Source organism: Phasianus colchicus, chromosome 2 (assembly GCF_987193195.1).
Source record: "Phasianus colchicus chromosome 2, bPhaCol1.hap1.1, whole genome shotgun sequence".
Taxonomy (NCBI): domain Eukaryota; kingdom Metazoa; phylum Chordata; class Aves; order Galliformes; family Phasianidae; genus Phasianus; species Phasianus colchicus.
In genome coordinates, this window is record NC_143437.1 from 26,491,054 (window position 1) to 26,506,934 (window position 15,881).

The 15,881-nt window shown below is 40.1% G+C and overlaps 1 protein-coding gene and 1 long non-coding RNA gene across 3 annotated transcripts in view; one reads left to right on the forward strand and one right to left on the reverse strand.

The window, feature by feature from the left end:
- Positions 1 to 5,186, forward strand: part of EPAS1 (endothelial PAS domain protein 1) — a 78,578-nt gene extending 73,392 nt beyond the window's left edge. The window contains exons 12-16 of the mRNA XM_031594634.2: positions 294 to 778; positions 1,148 to 1,271; positions 1,362 to 1,479; positions 1,972 to 2,139; positions 2,844 to 5,186. Of these exons, the coding sequence (XP_031450494.1) occupies positions 294 to 778; positions 1,148 to 1,271; positions 1,362 to 1,479; positions 1,972 to 2,139; positions 2,844 to 2,995 (1,047 nt within the window). The 3' untranslated portion in view covers positions 2,996 to 5,186. The remainder of the gene's footprint in view (positions 1 to 293; positions 779 to 1,147; positions 1,272 to 1,361; positions 1,480 to 1,971; positions 2,140 to 2,843) is intronic.
- The window catches only part of LOC149918903 (uncharacterized), a 69,461-nt gene that overhangs the window by 29,815 nt on the left and 23,765 nt on the right, over positions 1 to 15,881 (reverse strand). For both annotated transcript variants that reach the window (XR_016464059.1, XR_016464058.1), the window contains one exon: positions 5,534 to 5,765. This is a non-coding gene — a long non-coding RNA (uncharacterized LOC149918903). The remainder of the gene's footprint in view (positions 1 to 5,533; positions 5,766 to 15,881) is intronic.

Genomic DNA, 15,881 nt, shown 5'->3' on the forward strand with positions numbered 1-15,881 from the left:
TAAGCAATAGCTAAAACATGGACCGCAAGTCCAAAATATAGTACTGTGTGAGCTACTATGAATAAGATTAACTCTGTCTGAACCAGAATGAGTATACATATGTGCAATTCATAGTAATAATGTTTTGTTTGTTTTTTTAAATATGGAGAAGCTAGCCACTTTCATTTACATAAATTTGGCATACAGTGATTTTTTTTTTTAACTCCGTATCTCCCAACTGGTATTTCACATCACAGTGCCGCAACTATTATGAACTTCTAGGTTTCTCATGAAATTCTTTCATTTTTGTGCAGACTGACTTCAATGAACTGGACCTTGAAACCTTAGCTCCTTACATTCCTATGGATGGAGAAGATTTCCAGCTAAGCCCTATCTGCCAGGAAGAACATCCTCTCTCTGAAAGTGCACAAAATACCCAGCAGAGTCTAAGTAGCATGAATACCATTTTCCAACCTCTTGCTTCTGCTTCACAGAATCAGTTCCTCCCAGAGAAATATTGCCCACAGCTATCAAATAAAAACATTAATCCTGGTCATGGGTCCCTATCATCGGTGTTCTTCAACAATATGAGTAGGTCATCGTTGCCACCATACCACAACCAAGCCAGCACTCCACTGTCTTCGATGGGGGGTAGACCAAACACCCAGTGGCCACCTGATCCACCATTAGAATATGTTCCTGCTAAATGGAGACTCATGGATAAATACTCAGGAACCCTATCAAATTCCCCCTCGGGACCCCCAATACGTTCTCCCAACATGCACATATATAAAAAAAGGTAAGAATTTATGTTTTCCACATATTACATTTAGAAAATATTTGGGCAGAAAGGGGTAGATTTCTTGAATATATACAACTCGTGTTTGTGCTTAGCAAAGAGACAAACGTAGCTTTCAAAATCCTAATATTAAAAATCTCATGACTCTTTTCCATGTTATTTTTACAACTGGGTGCTGTTTGTGCTAGCCTTTGATCCCCAAGTAAAGTTCCCAAAGTTTGTGGGATGACTGATAGAAGGAAACAAAGACATTCAACATACAGTGTCATGTGTCAAAGGTATCTTAAATGAAATAGATGAAAGAAGAATCTGTACAAATGAAAAAGATGGTTTAGATTTCTTGCTCAACCAGAAATCTTTTTTCAATAGGGCGCCGGATGGTTTGGGGCAACGAAGCATAGATGTAAACCCAGCAAGAATTGCTTTGTCTAATAGTTTGAAACTGAAGCGACAGTTGGATTATGAAGAGCAAACACTGCAACAGCTGAGTGGGGTAATCATAAGAAAATGCATCCTTTTCAAAATTTTGTATGTACCAAGATCACCAGCATAATCATTAATTTTGCTTTTCTCCAAACTGTAGGGAGATCTATCTGTCATTAACCCATCTCAGTTAATGTGGAAGAGAATGAAATTTCTCAAAGGTGAAAACTGTTCCTTGCTTACAGAAAAGAAGTCTCTCAGCACAAGTGTTCTTACTGGTAAGGGAAAAGAAATTGATTTTGCAATGTTAAGTTAAGCTAGTTGAATAGAAAGAAAAACTATTTTGTAAGGACATGTCAAATAAGCTCTGTGGAAAAAAAAATACAAAGAATGTAAAATTCAAGATCAAGTTATATATCTTACTGTTGAACAATTTATGGTATGTTTTATAGCTGCCAAGTAGATTGTTTTGTATGTTATCCTTACCTTTACTTGGGAGGTAAGTAGGTTTACCTTGTGCTGATCCAATGTGCAGACATTTCAGAGCTAGAATTGATGCTTTCTCTCTATAACACTGGTTTTCATTATTCAAATATCTTCAGTACAATACAACTTCCAGATAGTACAGTTTCTAGATTTTAGATATGCCTACATAGTGTCCTTGTCACACTGAGGAACAATTTGCTTCAAATTAGTATTAGCTACTATAACAATTACAATGGCTTGATTTAATTTTTTTTTTTTGTTGTTTTCTCCTGCATGAACATTAGATGAGTTTGTCTGCAACTCAAGAGGTCTGAGCCAACCAATGAATCAACTGCAGCAGCAGCCCACCTGTGGCAGTCCTGGTGAAAATCTGAAAGCAGGAGCGTTTTCCCCTCAGTTTTACAGTCCCCATTATCAGGACTATACTGTGCAGTCAGCTCATAAAGTGTCAGGTAAGAAAAGTCCAATACAGAGGCTGAAAAATGTTGGCACTTAGTTCCACTACTGATTCCATGAGAATAAAACTTTTAACAAAGAAGTTAGAGAATGTTAAACCAAGAGTCAATTGCATAGTGTTCCACAAAATGTAAAATTAATTTGGTTGTTAAAAGTTTCACATTAAACATTTACATTTGTGATATATGAGGAAAAACAGGTTTTTTTTCCCTTCATTTCAGTTGAACTAGTACCTTTGTTACCTTAGTGGTCTAGTCATCTTCTTACACGTTCTTGTCTTGTGATAAAATTGATTAAACTGTACTAAGCAGCTTCATTGCAGCAGTGATAGCTGAGGTTTCTAGGTTACAGATCAACATCTCCCTTCTAAAAATTAATATCTGCAATGAAAGGAGATAAATGGAGACAGCAAGGCTGTCAATTTATGAGCTATGTTACTATAGCTTTCTTCATTTGCACCAGTGTCATTTTCGTCTGAACGATCTGAATTTAGTGTGGAAGTGGAAAACTTTGTGCTTGTAACCCCTAAAGGCAGAGATGATTGCATTTGCTCTGAAAATGTTAACTGTTGGTAGTTTGAGGTGTACTGGCAGAAGTAGTAACTGGTATAAACAGAAGAGGGAAGAGAGGAGAGAAACATTCTCTCACTATCATTCTCTCCCTCTGATTTCAGCATCCTCACTTACTTTTACTGTTTCAGGTGTGACGAGTCGTCTGCTGGGGTCTTCCTTTGAACCTTATTTGCTGCCTGAGTTGACAAGATATGACTGTGAGGTAAACGTCCCTGTTTTGGGCAGTTCCACGCTTCTGCAGGGCAGTGAACTGCTCAGAGCCCTGGACCAGGCAACCTGAGCAATCCTGCAGTATTCCTTGGCCTATACTGTTCAAAACAGCTTCAGTTTTTAAATATATTTTTGCAAGTAGACGATTTCTAATACCAATACACTTTTACAGGATTTTACATAGATATTGAATCTGTCCATGTTACCAAATAGTGGCCTTTTGAAGTTACTCACTTTTATTATTCATATTAAAGAAATACATCTACTGTATTTTCTCTATTCCAATTAAAGTGTTGTTTAGAGAGATTGATTACCCTCCCTTTATCTTGTTACCAGTAATTTATACTTTCAAATTTCCTTCGATTTTCATGCTAGGAAAAAGCTGTGGTAAAAATGCCTCGTTGCGTGATACTTTGGCTGCAGTACCGCAAAGATTTATTTTTTATTGCCAAAGACAAATGAAACAAATTTGATCTCCAACCACAGTTTTTTGTTCATTTGCCAAATTGAAATCCTTTGAGTCTTTCTGTTTTCCAGCATTTATTGCTTTGTAACTTTAATAACTTCTGGAAAAGCATACTAAAGAGAAATCTCAGCCTTCAGCCTTCCTCCTCTCCCCTTCAGTTTTATACACCTTGGTGAAAGAAATGTGAATGGTGAACTACAGTGTTTGTGGGTATCTGTGAAGGTTGCACATTGTAAGCTTTTTTTCCTCAGAAGCAAGTCACGTTCTCAACTGACTTAACCTGGCTTAGTACTAGAGACACAAGAGTCCTACAGATTTATCCCAGTGGAGGATTCAGATCTGCGTTTTTGTTTGCGTTGGGGTTTCTTATTGTATTTTTGGTTTTGTCTTTTTTTCTTTGTCATTCCCTTCATATTTTATTTTTTTTTTTTAAACACAAAACAGATTTTGTTTTTGTTTTTTTAATTATTTCTCTTTGGGTCAGCTGTTAATCATCTCTTGGTACTTTTGCTATGTGTCTAGAATGCAACAAAGTTAAGAACCGATAGTATTTCTTTGGAGTGTTTCTGACACTTCAGGAATCTGACCATTGGCCAGTACTAACACCTCTGAATACTACTAGCTTTTTTCATGGTGTATTGCTGGCTAGCAAGATAATTTCAATATTGAAACTAGAAGTAGTATTTTCTGGCATATTATGCTAACTTAATTGTAAGTGGACAAAAAGAATTAAAAGTGGGGTAGTGAGACGAATTACTGACAAACAGGTTTTTCTCATTTTAACTTACCTTATGCTTTAATCAAGAGCGGAAATGTTATTAAACTCAGATGTTTTCAGGGCTCTTTTTCAACTATGATGTATTGTCATGCACATTTTTAGAAATAAGGCTATGCATGCTTTCAAATATTGAAGGTTGAAAATTGGAATGTATTAAACAGCAAAAATATTGAAACTAATAGAAGTAGGGGGGGCAGTTCTGACTTTGAAATAACTACATATTGAGATATTTATTGAAATCCATCTGGTTTCCTCCACTGGTATAAATCGTTGTGGCTTCACTGAAGAAAACAGAACAGTGGCAATGTACAGAAGGTATAAAATCTGGCCCAGAAACTGAGAACAAAGGTAATTGGTTTTAGACATCCAGTTCCACTGAAGCCTGTTTTGTGATTTTGCTTTCTACATGCACTGACACTTGCAGAGAGGGAGCCTTGGGTTCATAGAGCACTTCAGAAATTGCTGTGTTAAGTGAGTCTTAACCATACATACTGTGCACTCTTTTGAAAGTGAAAGATCTTATGTTAGTAGTGGTATATAGTGTTAAGAAAAATTACAGTAGTCCTTATTGCAGGCAGATCTTTCAGGAGTTGTTTTGTTTTGTGCTCTGTTTTTCTTTTTACCAAAAATAAGCTACGCATAAAGTGAATTTATTCCTATGGGAAAAGGATAGTGTAAGAGTCAACATGTAATGAATGAAAATTGGCTAGCCAGATTTGACATTTTTTCAGTGGCAAGGACTTAAAGGCATCAAAGACTAAAGACACTTGAATACTGCTTTTTTTCTGTTTCTTATTTGTGTATTTTCAGCATTAAAAATGTTATATAGCCTAACAGTTTACTAAAACACTCTGGAAAAATATTCCATCTTAATATTAATCATACTTTTTATCATAATTATTTCATAATCTATATTGCTGAATTCTTATTGACAATATTATAACTATATGGGAACTTTAATTTGATAAGGAAATGTATTTTGACACTGATACCTTATTAAAGTATACTGATTCTAAATTCTTTGTGACTCATTTGCTATGAATTTGTCATTTATTGTATCATTGTAAAACAAAAGTATTTATTAAATTATTTATAGAAAATAAAGGTTTGCATTGATCTTTAAAAAAGGTGGACAGTACAGGCCTTTGTCAGCTTACTTTCCAGCTCTCATCTATGGGTAACTTCATTCTTCCATTTTAAGTTTACCTTTCAGCTTTCCTCATAAGAGATATTAATACCTTGCAGACCACACCTGTGTTCTGAAACTTTTCCTGCTTGTTATATGGACTTCTGCTTCAATTCCAAATGTGCATAACAGATGCTGCTATACAAAGTATTGATAATTTAACGACACAAGTACTTGCCTAGAGATGTGGTCTGTGACTTTTGAAGCTGAATTGCTGCAGGATCCCACTTCAGTTTCTGTAGTGGTGACATCATCCAATGCTGGCAGTCCTGAGTCCCTGAGCACGGCTGGCCCCAGCAGATGGAAGTTGCTGCTTCAGCTGGTCCTGTTTTGCAGTGCTACTGCTCAACACTTCCATGCTTTTCCATGTAGGAATTGTTATTTCTGACAGCGTAGTATCACTAATCACACTGTAAGAGAACAGACATTAAAAACCATCATTTTCGGTCATGCTCTATGAAAGCTGTTGTTGTTTAACCTTTCTGATAGCTGCTGGTGAGTTTGAGAAACTCACCAGCAAGGCCTCTTGAATAACCTGAGTGAGTTATCAGGAGTGTGTTTTCTGGACGTGATTCCAGACATAAGTAGTAACTCCTTGCTTCTAAATCGGTTGACATCACAAGTGTGCACCATCCACCAGTGAAGAGGAGAGGGAAGCATCCCCCTGCTTGTCAAAGCTCTTCCACAATAACCAGCTCAGTATGTCACACCCTTAGCCAACTGAGGGTTTAAAAACTAACAAAACCAAAAAACTGATCTAATACAGATTAAGCTGTTCAGATAAGTTCTGTCTTCTAAAGGTTGCATTCACTAACTGCAGATGATGCTGTCCTTTGCCAGTGCTGCCCCGCACCATTGTTTCTGGGTAACCAAACCCAGCTAATTGTTAGCACTCAGAGCTTCAAGCAGTCCCTACTCTGACATCCAAATATCTAAAAGAATAATGGGTTGCCTTCAGGTTTGTATGTTTATTTTGTTTGTTTTGACTTTTTCCTCCTCCTTTTACCTAGTACCTCTACAGAGTATCGCTGCACGCACTGGTGAGCTTCAGAGCTTTTTTCCCTTGTGTATAGACATAGCTGGGTTGCTCACATCTAGTTAAGTTCTGACACATCTTTTTACTACACAAACTGCATCCACCCTCACACAAAACTTTGGGCTGCTGAAGAGGGGTTTAGCATAACTTTTAAAAACCAAGTTTTTGCCAGTAGAAGTTCTTAAAATTAAACGTATGTCAGTTTCACCATGAATGCACCATTTCTTGGCATCTGAGCTTGCATCCCTAACAGCACTGATCATAATTACTTTGTTCAACACTATTTTTTTCTGAACACTGGGTAGTTCTGCTCAGCTCTCACGATTTGGGTTGCTCTCAAGCTCAGGCTGATTTCTGAGTGTATCCCTTTGTTAAATGATCAAGCCAGTGTTTTTCCTAGACCGCACTATGGATTCCATGCAAGTGACATTCCTACTGATCTTCAAGCAAATGGTATCAACAGAATTCTATACCAAGTCCTCAACATCCTAGTGTCTCTTATGATTCTAATAGAATTGAAAAAAAGCCCAGAAGACTCAGAACAAATTCTAACTACCCTTTCAGCCAAGGCACCAGTCCCTGAGCAATACTGAGATCCCTGGGCATGAGGTAATTCATCACATTCTCTTGCAGCAGTGCACAGAGCACTGGCTGACAACACTCAGCCCATCACACAACAGCTCTTGTTCTAGATGGTGACTATTACTTTTCCTCATGGAGCTTTATAAAGCTACTCACATACATGCCAGATATTTATTTTTTTTTCCAGCTACAGAGAAGTAGAAATTTTCACCTACATTTAAGTAAACAGCATTGTTTTCTTCCTCACCCCAGCTCTCCTATTATAGACTTCCCAAGACACAAAAAAACATTCTAGGAAAAAGAAAATCCTTAACAGTGTTTTCTCAGGACAAAGCCATCTGCCACTGCCACACTCCGCTCTCTGCCCACCACATGCCAGCTGCCTCCCACCCTTCTGAGGCCACATATTAGCCCAGCACCATCACCCTTGCCTTTCCCAGGCTCCATTCAGTGCTGTTTGCCTAGTCAACAGAAGCAGTAAAAGCACCACTAAAAGATCTTGTGATTTGTATGTACCCCATTTATGGGGCGTCCACATTAAAAATGGCTTCAAATAAATAAAATGAGAAAACAAAACTTCAGCTACTCAGTTTGGAAGCCTCACCTACTTCTTCATCATCACCTTAACACCTCTTTCACCATCACCTCGACACTTCACTTCAAGCAAAATCACAACAATAAACATCAGAAGCACAGTTTTTTCTACACTTTTGGAAATGAGAGCAATATTGAGCGATTTCCCCAAGTGCCTGAACTCTGTCTATGAAGCCTGAGCAGTTTCTTAACCATGAGATATAGCATGGTTTTTCTTTTAGTTCTGTTAAGCACCATAGAGCTACAACAAGCAGAAAGATAACCTGGATTTGCATTTCCCCAGACAAGTGATTTGGGTTTAAGTCAAAAATCAAGCCTCAGATAAGAGAGTTACACATACATGCACTAGAGTACCTCGAGAGCCTATTACAATCTTGATGGACACCAACATCCTTGCTTGGGGTGTGATTTCTGTATCCCAACATATCCTCTTGTATTTTCAGACCCAGGCAATCATTACATGCTCCCCCCTGATTTTGTCCAGGCAAAAAGAAGTTGGAGAACTGCAGGCTGTACTGGAGGAAGGTGACTCACAAGGATCCCTCTGTGCTGTATAACCCATAAGTCAGAAAAATAGAAGGCTAAAATTCCCACAACTAAACTTAAACTGACTCATACAGCAGCCGGACAGTAACAGTAAAACAAATGATCACAATGTCAATTCAGTAGCTTTCCTGAATAATTCTTTCTAAAGACATTGACAGGGATGCATTTTCCCAGTTATGACATATTTATACAATTGAATTTCACTTAGAGTCTCAGTAAAAATAAATTTTTAAAATCTAAAAAAAAAAAAAAACCGATCAGCTTGAAAGCCTTGTTCTCTTTTTCCCAAGATGTTCCTAGAGGCCAAATCTAAGGCAGAAGGAGAAAGCACAAATCCTAAACAATCACAGCTGACAAAAACCCAGACCAAAGCCCACAGTTCCCTGACTCTATTTTGAAGCAGAATTTGCATGACTTCTAAGTGGCAAACCACAAAAGTTGCATCCTGCAACGAGCCATATGATCAATAGAAATACACGCTTTTTTAATTCTCCCCTCCTCCACACAACAGCTCCACATTAGTACTCAGGATCAAATGAAGCATAAAATGGATGTCACTGCTACTCATTTTTAGGTAAGTCACAGGCCAGCTGCTGGCCTTCTTCCTGGCAGAGCACACAATACTAACTGTGTCTATCACCTTACTGCTAGCAAGCACGGACTGTACTGTAGCTTAACTACAACCCCCAAAACTCCATGGAGTTAACAGAAAGCAAAACAGCAGAGGTCTGCTGGAAAAACAGGTTGCTCTCCATTATTTTAACTGCAACTGCAATTAAAATAATCATAGTTAATCATAGAATCGTTTGTGTTGGAAGACACCCTCCAGGGGTCATAAAGATGAGCTATCCGGTGCTTTGCTCAACTACATAAATGCTTGTATTTATCAGCTTGTTTTACCTTTTAGCATAACTTGCTGTTCGCAGCTTCCATTTCTTTAAACGTCAGTAAGATTTTGGTATCAGAACCTTCAGGGCGGGTCTGATCACTGCAGGCATCTCAAAGATAAAGGAAACACCAACAGCAAATATTTTAATTTTCAGGCAACCTCCCTCTCCCTGCCCAAAAACTCCCCTCTGCAGACAAGAGTCTGTTTAACGATAGCCAATGCTTTGAACACTTGGAACAATTAGACACTTATTTTGCTCTTATCTTATACAACATTGCCTTCCCCAAATCCACGGTGACCCGTACCTCAAGTCTGCGCAAAGCCACCCAAACATTTTGAAAAGCAGACAAAAATGTGGCTTTTGCAACCATCAATTAAATCTTAATATACTGAACAAACACTTGTGCTTTCATTTTTAGAGTGACTTCCCCAGCCTCAGCCCATACGAGCTCTCCCTCCCCCATGCAAAACCAAGAAGAAAGCATCTTTAGAAAAACAAAGTCACTAAAATACTCATCTGGGTAACCAGCAGAGGAACCAAGAACCAATGAATACCTGGAACTCAAGTTCCTTTGAAAGATGGGAGTCAACAGAGCTCTTATTGTTCCCTTTGGAATGTAGGTCCCACTGAGCAGTTTGTTTGTACTGAAGTTTTGTATTAGAAACATGAGCACACACGCTGCTAAATAAAATTTTATTCATCCAGGATTTCTTCTGTTCTGCTCAGTGCATTAATTTCACTAGCATATTGAAAATAATAAACAGAGTGAAAAGTATCCGTGCTCAGTGTTTCAATAACCAGAAGAGGATCAACAGCAGCCTGCTGTGCTGACCCAAAATGTGTGTCCCAAATCATTCTCACAGCAGGTCTTCTTCAAAACCTGCCAGGAGAATTCCCTGGTGGGTATGGGTTGTGTGGGTCCCAAGTGAGCCACCTCAGAGCACAAGAAGTGCTCCTGCCTGCTGCTGCTGAGCCCATTCCCAAGAATGTTTCCAAGAATATGGAGAAAGATGTGATCCTACATCTTTCTCCTCCCTTCTCCCCACATCATGTCTCCTTTCCAGGGAAATCTCTCAATGTTTGAGTCCTGAAGGCAAAACTCTGTCCTGACTCATGCCGAGGAAATAATCTCACATGCTTACTCACCCCATGTAACAGTCTGATGGCTGAGGGGTGCCCCAAAAGCAGCTGCCTCAGAGGCTGGTTGGAACCCTGCTGTCCTCCATCATTGTGTACCCAGCACAGGTCACCTGTACAAAACCCATTCTCCTTAAGTTCAATGTAGATGATGCACAATCCCCTTTGTAGGGGGAATACGAACACAACTGAGCCTGGAAATGCATTACTCCTAAGGTTCACGGAGCTACCTAATAGATGTGCACTACAGAGAAATACTGCATGTGGCAAAAGCTGCTTAATGGGAAATTTTCCCCAAAAGCTCTCTGTCTCTCAAAAAAAAAAAAAAAATCATACTTCCCACTTCCACAGTAGACACCAAACTGCACCTTCAAACTGCATTGTGCACCCAGTGTGCTTTGGATTGCATCCTCCCCTGCTTTTCCTGGTGAGCCAAGCCACAATGGCAGCAGCTTGCAAGGACCTACAGCAGCGTTGTGAAGTCCCACCAGCCAGCCCTCATATGGAAGGCAGCACTCTCCCTTTCTCACATTAGCTAATTTCACAGCAAACACTGACCTGCTTTACTGCAACCCACAGCCTTGCCCCTTATTTCTTAAACACCAGGATGCTGAATTCTCCTGAGTATCACCAGCCTGCTTTTTCACAATATCCAACAGCATTTAGATATCCTCTTCCAGATGCTCTTATTGGAAATGAAGATGGTGCAATTGCATAAGGAGTTCTGGGATCTTAACTGTATCAGTGTGAGTCATCTCCAGAAATAGTGCAGCAGCACCAAAACCTGCATTCAAATCTTTGTTATTTTTTCTTTAAAAGCGTGCTACAGAAATAAAACATTTGCACTCTGCGCAGCACACAATGCCGTTTGACAACAAAAGATGCCTGTGGCACTGTATCAGCCCATACTCAGAGAGGTACAGTCTTGCAGGATTAAGCTCCATTAAGAAAACTCAACATTTGAAGACAAATGTTTATGATAGTGTGATGTAGCTCTATATATAAAATATAAGACTGTGTTGCTCCTGCAACTGCACAGTACCAAACAAGCATTATCACCGAAGTCATCTTCTCGTAGGACCTCTGAAGACCCAACTAACAGGTATCTTTGTAACAGCTAAGGAAACAGGACAGAGTGCATTTGGAGGCAGAAGTAAGCAGCATACAAAGAGGCCTTTTTTAAAATGCAGACTGTTCTCTCCATTTTTGCCACGAAAACAAGTAGACTTTCATCCATTTCCACCCAGCCAAAACATGTTCCTGCTCAACATTTATTTCTACTGAAAATGTATCACTACATATTTTTCAGTGTCATTAAAGAAAAACAAACAAAAAAATAAAACCCACCCTGCTCATTTATTTGGATTTTTTAGTTTTTGGTGTCTCCCCTTAACAACTACAGTAACTTAATTTACAGACTTTAAAAATGAGCTACTTGGAAAACTTAACTTTGTAAATAGTTCAGAGAAGATGGATGTCATACTTTCATTTCCAAGAAGCAGTCTGCGTAGATTTTAGTACAATCACTTCATGTCTATGTCATGTTTCATTTTCATGCTCCACTTTACAAGCCCACTAATCAGAGTAATGAGGTTGAATGTGAGGAAATCCCTTTGTTTCAAGCTGAACAGCCTCTGAAATCACATTTATAATGGTCTTTCTCTGCTTATTCAATTCCTGTTTTCAAGCAATAACAAAAAAAAAAAACAAAAAAACCTGACATCATTGAATTTTTCTACTAAACTTTAAAGGAAGAAAGTCATTCTATTACAACATCTCCTGCAACTTACAGGAGATAGGATTACACATTGATGTAAGAGCCAAAGTGCCTTCCACTCTGCAAACATGTTTAAATGAGAACACAATCTTACTAAATGATTTAGTAGGACTACAAATAAGTCCCACATGTTCCAAATCAGTGGTATAAGTTTGTCCAGCGAGCAAAGGCCTGTCTGCAGGCAGTGGGGAGTTTGTGTGGGAGATGGGCCAGCATGACACAAAGGAGTTGATTCCTCCCATGTCTGTGTACCATGTTTCTAGGACCTGAGCACGGCCTGGAGCCTTCCTGGTTCATTAACCCATCTGAAGTGTGAGCCACACGTTTGTGGATAATCTGCTAGAGGAGACAGAAGTTAGAAGCAGAGGTGGAAATTCCCACTCTAGGATTCATTACAGAGCTGTCACAAGCTGTAATACAAATATGCCAGTGTTTCTCAGAGCTTTTTGTCACGACTTGATAGGACTACAAAGAGACTTACAAAGAAATACACATCATTATGAGCCTGCGCCACAAAAGGCAGCACTGTCAACACAATTCTGTTGAACGTGAAATCATGACTACAAAATATTCTTGACTTGAATTTGCTTATTCTTGAGAATTTTTATTTTTTATTTATTTATTTATTTTTAAAGTATCACATACAAATCTCCACCTCACCTTTGCTTTGGAAATCTCTGTAGTAGTCAGTATATGACTACATGCAATATATGCAGTATACGGCAATCAGAGAAAGGTTTCATTCTGGTCCTTTAAACACCTAAAGCAGCAGCTAAGAACATCTGTTGAGAGAGTAACATGAATACTGCAGAATTTTGGGCCACAGAGAACTCTACCTGTATTGTCCAAATTACTGCAGTGTCACTGCAGCTGCTCAGTGTGTATATTTGAGGTTCAAACCTGGTTCAGAGTTGTAGGAGTGCATCTAAGCATAATTCAGCAAGGGCACAGAGATGGGGGGAGGGGAGGTTAACTTCCAGCCTGCAGCACCATCTCTCAAGTGGTGCCAAGGCTGAAATCCAGGAAAAGGATGGCTCCCATTCAAAGCATATTTTCCTCTAAAGAGAGAATCCAGGTAAAACATTTCCTCCTAAAGCCATAAGTCAAACATGAGAAATGCTCTTCTAATACATCCTACGCTTCAACAGAAGCTTTACACATCACCATAAGTTACTAAGAGAAGAGTTGGCAGGGCTGTACAAGCTTTAGAGGTACCACATGCCTAAACCTTTTGCCCAATCAATTCATGGAGATTAGGTACATGTTTGTTGGGGCCAACATTGTCTCTGCATCAATCCGTCAGCCTGGTTAAGCTTCACCCAGAGCACACACAGGGTCACAAGATTGGTCTCAAAGACATCAGAGTGGCATATGCAGGTGGCTTTTAGCCAGTGCCTACATCCACCCACAGAAAACAGATATTTGAAAGTCCTTTTGCTTTGTTCTCCTTCACAAACCTGAGCCAACTTTCAGCAGGACCGTGGAAGGCAAGTCATTGGGAACTGGCAGTATCTGAAGAATTGCATAGAGAAAAAGCATTTCAGCTTTCAACTATCTCAAGCGATCCTCTAATGCTTAGTTAGGAATAAATACAGAACAAACAAAAAGTTGGATCCTTTCATAAATATTTCAATAGGCATACGCTAGTTATGTTAAAGAGGAGCTTCTTTCCAAGGTGGCAGACCCCCTCTACTCAAGAGCTGAAGAAAAGCCAACTAAACTGATAAATAAAGCAAAAGGCATCTTCCAAAACAGACATTTTTGGCAAAAATATGCTGAAGCTACCAAACTGATTAGAAAGCTTAAGCAGGGTGACTGTCTTAATGACAGACAGTTGTTCCTCACAGTCAGCTTTAAGACACAGCTGACATTAAAAGCAACATGCAGCTTTCCTGAAGTCTTCAAACACTGCACTGCCTTCCAGACATGGGAAAAGAATAAAATTGCCTGAGCAGCTTGGCTTTGGCATAGAAAGAGAGAGTTAATTAAAGAATTGGGTTAATCCCAAGCCGTGCTGTGTAAGAAGCTCCATTATACCTGCTGCACAATAGGTGGGATCCATTTTCTTTGAGCAATGCTTATGTAAGATGTTAATTGGAGACTTCATCTCATTTAACAAATACTGCCCTAAGTTAAACTATCTCCTGACGAACAAGAGGTAGGTAGGGCAGATTGCTGGAGGGACTGCTGAGGGAAGATCATAAACTACAGCATATGAGTGAAGAGCAGGTGAACTCAAGTGAGTTCAAAGGTGGAAGATGAAACATGGTTTAGAGATGCCAGAGATTTGGGAGGAGTCTCAAAACAGGACTGCCTGCGTTTCTCAAGGTAAGAGAGCACGGCCTTTTCTTTACTACTACACTTCCTGATTTCTCTCTTATTTTGGATGCAGTCTGGTTTGGGCCCCTCTGGAGAAGCAACCTGACCTACAGAATGCTTCCTCTATGCTGCTTCTGTAGCCCCATGCCAGGGTGGAGAGATGATCGCCTCACAAAAACTCCCTGACGCTCGTGTTTCAGTGGGGGGGATGAGGGGCTCAGGAGCCCCATGGCTTTTTCACAGCTATTAGAGCAAACCACACATGACTGGTGAATCCACAGATGCGTCTTTTCACTGGCAGATGTGGAAGTGGCGTGCAGAGGCCCTACAGAGCATGGCCACAGCTGGTACAGGGCTGCCTTCACCTCCTGCTCGTGCCACCCCAGCTGTGCAACCCAGCTGGGTGCTGGGGACTGGCACACACTGGCACAGCAGGCAGGGCCAAAAAACAACGTGGAGAGAGCGAAGAAATACAAAGCAGACCCTCTGCTGCCACACCACACTACTTCTTGGATAGCACACATGCCAAAAAACCTCAGGGTCTTGTATTTGCACTCTAGGGCAGCAAGAGTCTGCTGGGTGCAGTATCATCAACCCGTTTCCACACCACAGGGCTCCAGGGCAAGAGCCAACACACCGGTTTTAACAGGAAGACTAGGAAATGGAGACCATACCAGACAACACCCAAACGGCAGCTCTTCCTTTATTTTAGCAGCAGAGATCTGCAGACCTCCTAAGGGTGCTCAGACAGGTCCTGAACATCAGTCTTGGTGCTACAATTCATAAGTGAGAGCGTATGTGGCATGGTGAGCAACACATTCCCAAGCACTGAACACAAAAAGGAAGGAGGCTATACAGCCATGTGTGCAGGAACTATGGGTGTGGAAGTGGCCGCTGACACAGAATGGGGACAAGACCCCTTTCTCCTATCCCCGCTGGTCTCACTGATTTGAAGATCTCTAGAGCAGTATTTTTTGCCTCTGCTGGTTTTCAAGGGATCTTGATGCCATTTGTGGCTCTGCAGATATAAACAATGTAAGGCATGTCAGAGGAATATTATACACAGAATGACAAAGCGGAGCAGGTGTTTAAATCAGCCTCTACCTCTAGGCATTCACTAATCACCAGTAATGCTCTAACACTACTGCTGTGTACTTCTTTTTGGCTTAACAACATGCTTTCATGTGAAACCTCTAGCTACTTTGTGGTCATCTCTTCCTGCTCATCCTGTCTTGCTCATATCAACCAAAGCAGTATTTTATACAAAATAATCAACACGCCTGCTAGCTGGAGCACAACCTCACTAGAGACAAAAGTATCATGGCACCATAACAACTCTTTTCTCCCACGTTTCCAAGAGAACAGCGTGCCCTATTTGACGGAGACACACTCTGTCTTCAGCATTCATGTCACTAAGCAATCATTAATAGCTAAAATAGCAGCAGGAGTGAATGCACAAGCATCACGTAATACATACACTTACACAACTCAAATGAGACACAGCAAGATCCAGGGCAGTTAGTGGAAGCTGCTCACGGTAAACTGACAGAGCTGCCTATATGAATTTAAAAATGTAAATTTTATCTAGAACTTTTGCAAACGTTCCTTCACCAGCGTCAGTGGAAATAGCCCAGCTGCTATCCCT